At 38.1% G+C, this 7,553-nt stretch overlaps 1 protein-coding gene across 2 annotated transcripts in view; it reads left to right on the forward strand.

The window, feature by feature from the left end:
• Nucleotides 1-7,553, forward strand: part of EYA1 (EYA transcriptional coactivator and phosphatase 1) — a 147,681-nt gene that overhangs the window by 131,905 nt on the left and 8,223 nt on the right. For both annotated transcript variants that reach the window (XM_042839734.1, XM_042839735.1), the window contains exons 13-17: nt 3,016-3,074; nt 3,269-3,429; nt 3,808-3,922; nt 4,204-4,325; nt 6,246-6,346. In XM_042839734.1, the coding sequence (XP_042695668.1) occupies nt 3,016-3,074; nt 3,269-3,429; nt 3,808-3,922; nt 4,204-4,325; nt 6,246-6,346 (558 nt within the window). The remainder of the gene's footprint in view (nt 1-3,015; nt 3,075-3,268; nt 3,430-3,807; nt 3,923-4,203; nt 4,326-6,245; nt 6,347-7,553) is intronic.

Here is a 7,553-nt window from a genome sequence, read left to right on the forward strand (position 1 = left end):
TTATTTTTATTATCTCATATGTAGAACGATACATTTTTTCAAAAATGTGCTTTTTGGAAATGTATGCTTTATCTGCTGGTCTGTGTAAAACTCCATTTTAGCATACCTGTGATTACGATGCATATTGAGAGAACTACTGTTTTAAAATGTTGCACCTAACCAGAGAATTGGACAGTGTCTCATGTAGTTGTTTTTGCTCAAGAACAAAATGCTCTGCACAAAGAAAGCAGATGAAAGCAAACACGAGGTGTTGAAAAGGAAAGATGGGACAGATCAATTAACAACGGACAAGTAATTGGCTAATTTGGAGTTATTGATAAATAACTTCCCTGCTAAAAGAACAGTTATTAAATGATAGTTTTTTCCTTCCTGTGCTCAGGGGTTTAGAAATGCATCCATCACTCACCAACCCGAAGTCCAGGTCAGCTAGGCAGAGTGGAAAAAACACCTGGCACTCGGATCTCACAGCCTGAAAGCTGTGTCCTGCCACTCAAGAGGAGCAAAACCAGTTGTGCACTGTCTAGTTGTAACATGGTGTCACCCAGATTTGTCTTCAGTCTTGTCCAAATTATAATGCTAATCTTTTGTGCTTTGAATTCTCTTCTTTCTCTGCATGGCTTGACTTTTTTCTGCTTTGACTATTGACGAGAGGACACTATTCCTTTCCATTATTTGCAATGTTTCACCTGAAATTTGTGATGTTTATGACCTTTTCTTCGCTTTGCTTGCTTTCTTGATAGTTCCTTTGCTTTTACACCACCGTTTTTTGGTTTTGATTTCTTTTCCAGGTTTGTCTCTCCAAAATCCCTCTTTCTTTCAGTATGATGATTCTGTTTTTAATGCATCATTTTAGTTCTCACTTTCTACATGCTGAGTAGATTTAGTAGGTTATATGAAAAGGGAAAGGTGTTCAAATGTTTGTGATGGTCCCATGACCTTGCATCCAGGTCCTCAGGCCACTTCTGACTGTGGGATCTAAGATATAATGGTTTCATCCTTTCTTCTCCTGTCTTTTACCTGAGATAGTTGAGTTCTGAAGTTTGTAAGAATTATTCCTTCTTTCAGACTTGCTTTTAAGATGATCTTCTACTCCTTCCTTTAGTTTTGTGGTTGCTAAAAAAAAGAAATTGTCTCTTTTTCCAAAATTTCTATTTTGAATCCTCCAGCAACTTTTTCCAGTTGTCATTCATCATTTCCATACTGAGAGAGGAGGCTATTAACTTGATAGTTTTCACTGCTACATTGACAAGCTAAAATTTTCTATGGATGGAGCCATAGGTTAGTCAGTGAGCAGTGGAAGAGAAATTAAAATGGGAAACTCACAGACTCAGGAAGGTGTGCCTTCATTTGCTTCTTCTCAGTTCACACTTGAATTCTTCACAGGCATTTGAATGGGAAACTCCTTTCAGTTTTAAATTTTTTAAGAAAAAGTATTTTCTGTGAATTTGAGAGCTTGCTGAAGAAGCTTCTGAATTTCTGTAGCCAAGTTGCTTTTCAAAGCCTTGCAACATATGTTCACACTTGTAATTTCAGCTGTATCTGTACATCTAGTGCATTTGGTCTGCCTTTGAAGGAAATTCATGACATAGTGGTTAAATATGACCAAATGTGCCTTTGTCTTTCCTGTGATGGTTGCTTTTACCTCTTCATCTAGCATGAGCTATTAATGCATAAAGTACCCAAGAGTGTGCATCAGAGTAAGTTGTAGATGTGCAAAAGACCACACATGGCTCTTCTAAATCATTTGAAAAGTTTCTGGTGTATTTTTCCTAAACCCATGTTTTTAAAAATCTGGAAATCACAGCCATCATGTGAGGCTAAATAGATTTCTTCAGCTTTTTTCTTATCTGAGGTTGTTGACCTCAGGAGAGGAGGAGAAGGTTACAGGGTCAAAGTCTTTTCCTCCTTGGAGCTTGCTGCTTGCTGGGAGAGGGTTGGCTGGAAAATAGATGTTTTAGAAAAAGGGTTGAGGGTCATGATTTTAATTCTGTTAGGGAACAGCTGGTTTGAGTTTCTTTCCACTTCTGTCTTCCCTCCCTTCCTCACAAATCCATAGAGAGAGAAAAATTTGTTCAGAGGAAAGCAGTAACACAAAAATAAAGGATTGCAATATTTTCATATTTAAAATAGATTATGTTTGTTATAGGATTTCACATTAAGTGAGAGAAGAGGAAATTATTAAAGTAACTCAAATCCATTATTGTTTCAAGCACTGAATTGAGATTGATCTACAGTGCCAGAGGTCTGTTTGTTTTCCTGCCAAATGTTGAAATCGTTAATAGTGATGTTTTTATTGGGTAAACAATATGCGTTATGATTTTTAATTTTAGTGATGGACAAAGCTAATTATAAATGTGCCGTGTTAGTTTGCATACAAGTCACTGAAGAAAGATGGTTTGATCTGGCTATTCTGTTTGGATTTTCTTCATCTTTGCATGCTGCTTTCATGCACTAAGACCAAAGAGAGAGAAGGAAACTCACAACTCTCAAATGAATGGCAAACTAGGAACAGATTTTTCGTCTGCGCTCCTCTGAAACACTGGCCTCAGGCTGTGTTGGTGTGTGGCTCAACAGCAATCAGAGGTCATAATTTCATTGGCGGTTAGCATCAGGTTTAATTTTTCTAATATGTTACATTTACCAAAATGTCTGGTTTCAGTTACACTTATGCACTGACTGAATCAGCTTTGAGCAGCATGATGTTTTAAGGTACCTGAAAGGCTACAAGAACGTTTATGGAACACATATGCTAATTGTTTTTAACCACTTTCCTTTCTAAACACAAAAACGTGTTTTTGGAAAGCCATTTAACAGTAGTAGCTAACGATGGTGTGCGTTCATACTAAGAAATGAGTGCAAGGAATAGGTAAAATAGTTGTTTTAACAAGACTGCCATCTACTGATTTCCACAATTAAAAATATCCCTGATGAATAGATTGTTCACTTTTTTTTAATAGCTTTATTTCTTAAGATTTGCAAGATCAAGAAAATCCTAAAGTCTTTCTGTCACCTTAGGAATGCGACCAGGTTCACATTGATGACGTCTCTTCGGATGACAATGGTCAAGACTTAAGGTACGAGAGAACTGAAAAAGGTAAAATGTTGCTTTGCATGCTTCTCCCTGGGAAAGCGATAACTGCTGTAATGCTTACAGTAGCACATTGTCTTCTTAGCTATTTTAGCCTTTCCAACCTAGCAGCGAGTAGCTGGTGGCTGAATGTAGCCTGTTGTTTTTTGTTAATTTGGGGGTTTTCTTATCTCCAAATAGCACCTATAACTTTGGAACGGATGGCTTTCCCGCAGCTGCCACCAGCGCTAATTTGTGCCTCGCGACAGGGGTGCGTGGAGGAGTGGATTGGATGAGAAAATTGGCATTCCGCTACAGACGAGTAAAAGAAATATACAATACCTACAAAAACAATGTTGGAGGCAAGTGACTATGAAGCATGTAACAGATTTAAATGAGAACCAGTAAAAAGGAAGGAGTTTTATGTTGTTGTTTTTTGCACTGTATGGGAAGTTGTATCTGAACTAATGAAAGCAAAGGAAAGAACTTCTTCTCTCAGAGAGTAGTCAGGCACTGGAATGGCCTGCCCAGGGAGGTGGTGGAGTCGCCATCCCTGGCAGTGTTCAAGAGGCGTCTGCATGACGTGCTGCGTGGTATGGTTTAGTGCTAGTGGTGACAATGGAGATGAGGAGACGGCTGGACTAGATGATCTTATAGGTCGTTTCCAACCTTGTGATTCTTATGAAAACAACAGAATGTCACTTAATTTCAGTGCAGACATGCCCTTATTTACTCCGCAGGTCTTCTTGGTCCAGCAAAAAGAGAGGCTTGGCTACAACTAAGAGCAGAAATTGAAGCTTTGACGGATTCTTGGTTAACACTTGCACTGAAAGCACTCACCCTTATTCATTCAAGGTGAGTATGGATGGGGCAGTTATAGAACGTAAAGATGTGTGCAGTTGATTTAGAAGAGGTTGCCTGGTCTTGTGGGCATAATGATGCTATGGGCTACCTTCTTGTCATTCCCTGTTCTGATCTAACCTTGATGTTCTGTACTTTGCTCTCCTGTAATGCAGAGAATAGTAACTTTCTTTGAGAAGTGTCAATAATAGTGAAGGGTTCTGATGGGAGGGATAAGATTTTCCTTGTTTTGCTTTGCTTTGTTAAAAAGGATATTTGTGTTTTCTGTTCCACAGGACAAATTGTGTGAATATCCTTGTAACAACTACACAGCTAATTCCAGCTCTGGCAAAAGTCTTGTTGTATGGATTAGGGGTTGTATTTCCCATAGAGAATATTTACAGCGCAACTAAAATAGGTGAGCTATTTTTATAATGTTGTGCTATATTTGAAACAATAAAAGTAAGTCTAAATAAAAAGCAATTGTAGTCCACATTCTTGAATATATATTTAGAAGCATACGGGTTAATGTTATATCTCAGAAAGGACATTTCATGCTAAGACATCATAAAAGCGCTTTGCAAAGAACCTCATATAGCTCTACAAACACAGATGCAGCCTCTGTTAGGAGGAAATATAATCATTTTGTGTCACATTTTCTCAAAACTGTGAGCGTATGTAGCAATGCAGGTGTTTTTGTGGTAGGCTGTCAGTAGAGACCTATGCAGTCACCTCAGGTTAACACAAGTAATTCTGTAAAGGTAAACCTGGCTGCATTCGTTTTCATGTCTTCTGGAGCAAATTTTGTTAAACAGCTTAACAGAAGCAAGAATATTTTGCTGCAGAATGTAATTATTTAAGTTTATTCATACTGACTGTAATAATCTTCAGCCAGGCAAATGTTTATTTCTGTTTTCTGGTTCAATATGAAAGATGTTATTCTGAGTATGTAGAAATACATGGTACCAGATGGCAATGGTGCTTGTAATTTTTAACATGATTATGACGTATCTGTTCTGTCTCAGATTCCCTCAAAATTGTTGGCAACATGAAAACATTTTTCATGTGTTCTTAAGTATCTGTAATACAGGAAGCTCAAATGGCCAAGAAAAAATGGTGGGTTATTTTTGTTTGGTTTTGTTGTTGTTGTTTTTTTTAAATACCTTGGTTGAGCATTTTATATAGAAATTTGAAAGCATTACTGTAAAGGATTTAAAACCATTTCTGAGATGGAAATGTCACTCTACCTGACTATAGAAATTTTGTGAGTTAGAGCTTTCAATTTTAATACTTCAAATACACCTTTTAACTGAAGCATTGTAATAAATATTTATGACTTTAAGTACACAGAACAAGGAGTACTTTTGGAATACTGTCTTCAGTCACTGACTGTCACAGGAAATCAGGAGATTTTTGTAATGTGGCACGATTATGATTTTTCAGCTTTAACCGTTTTAACCTAGTATTGCAGGTCCCTTATACCTGGCGCTAATGTGAAAAGATGTCATTGAGTAGTGTGGTTTCTCTGCTGACAAGAAATCTTTTTCATATTTCCAATCTATTTGCTCTTATGCTGGTATTGTCCTGTAGCTGAAATAATTATTTTGAAAAACACAACTTTTCCTGGTTTTGGTCTAGACATGCAGTAGGCACACAGGTAAGCGTGCATTTTGGCCGGGCTGATGTGATCTTTCAGACTGATAGCATTTAAGGAAACTCTACTGCAGGCATTTACTTACATTCTGGCTTCCCAGTATCGATGCCTGAAACACTGTACAGAACTGGGATCATTTCCATAGGTCTATGCACTGAAGTAATGAGCTACGTTAATGGATCCCAGTGCAGGATCAAGGACCTTGACCATGTATTGGATTACAGGCATTTAAACCTAAATCTTTTTTGTGACCTCCTAAGTCAGGATACTACTGTTTCAGGAGCTGTGATTAATCTTGTCACAGGTTGTGGAGAAAAAGCTAGAATTTCTACTCAGAATTCTCCTGGTGGGGGAATCCCCTCCAAAACATGTCTCAGATTAGTGTAGGAGACGAGAAAGGTGATACTGCAGACCAGTGGTACGCTACATCTACCATGTCGTGTGCATTAAATGACCTTTCAGAGCAGATTTGAAGGCTGCCTGTCAGCTGTTCTGGCAGGAACAAAGCTGCAATAAGCCTGGGTACACCATCCTGCAGGAGAGGCTCTTCTCTGTTCTCTTGCAATAATTATGTATTAAAGTACTGGGGAGGTCCAGGCTAATACTAACTAGTGATTTGGTGATATCTCCTCACCACTTATCCTTTTAGTTGTTTTTTTTGTTGTTTTTTTTTTTTTTTTTCAGGAAAGGAAAGTTGTTTTGAGCGAATAATTCAAAGATTTGGAAGAAAAGTAGTGTATGTGGTTATAGGAGATGGTGTCGAAGAAGAGCAAGGCGCTAAAAAGGTAATGGCCCTTTTTCAAGATTTCAAGATTCTGAAACCAAAATTATCCTTTCTTACATATGCAACAGCGTGTACTGGCATTTGATTTTAATATCTTTGCTTTATGAAATATAATGTTTTGATCATATCTGGTAGAAAGCTGCGTAAAACTAGATAATAATGTGCCCCGCTGTTCTCCAAAAGACACATTATGCTAGCTATGTATATTTGGCTTATTTCAGAAAGGAGCCAGAAAATGGGTCCTGGTTTTTGTGCCAAGAATTAATAGTTCTGTTTTCATTGGCATCCCAAAATACCACATCGGATGTTATGAATATAAGCAAAAAATGGTGATTCTTACTGATCAAAGGCAGTGTGAAATTTGACCGGATGAAATACATATATGTCACACCTTGAATATGCATGTAGGTCTGGAGTAGTTTAACAGTTTTCTTGTGGGACCGTAACTTGGATTCTGTATTCAGGTAAATACTCATGTCTTATCCTGCATTCATAACCTCAGTAAATTGAGCAGAGGATGCAATTTGCATGTCTATTTATTGTTTTTTTCCCTGCCTCTGGGAGAGAGGGGGAAAAATACATTTTTTTCCCAGTGTGGAGTAAGATCCATAGAAAGCAAAACTTCCCGCTGGCAAATAATAGCCTTGCTCATCTACCAAAAGAGAGGCAGATACAGAGTCTTTACTCGAAGGAAAAAGGCATAATTTTGGCTATTTGAGCGATAAGAAAAAGAGTAGGAAAATGAGCATTTCACTTATTTCTTCCCTTTAAAGGTAAATTGCTTTGACATAAGTTCACTTTTAGCACAGAAATATCTCTGCTGTGCTTCTATATCTGTTTCCACTGTTACTAGATTGGCAGAGTAAAACTAATTAGTTCAGATGACATTTTACCAGATGCACTGTGACTAGTTTTGCTTCTGAAATCAGGGGTTTGTGCCCCTGGAGCACTTCAGGCAGGTTCTCGGCTCGTCCCGGCACTTTGCAGAGCATCAGTTTCATATATCCCTTTGGCGGACGGACGGGAACAGTTTGCTTCTTTTTCCTTCAGAAATGCCTTTCATCTTTGCAGAGAAATGTTTTCCCGCTGTAAATGATTACATTTTAAAAGCTGCATTTAAGATCGGGGGGGGGGGGGGCGGGGGCGGGGGCGGGGAAAAAAATTATTTTTAAATTTATTTTGGTTGGTGTAATAATGGAGTATTTGAA

This window comes from Centrocercus urophasianus, unplaced genomic scaffold, assembly GCF_019232065.1.
Source record: "Centrocercus urophasianus isolate 14NV4802_14NV808 unplaced genomic scaffold, USGS_Curo_1.0 seq_11, whole genome shotgun sequence".
Classification (NCBI taxonomy): Eukaryota; Metazoa; Chordata; class Aves; order Galliformes; family Phasianidae; genus Centrocercus; species Centrocercus urophasianus.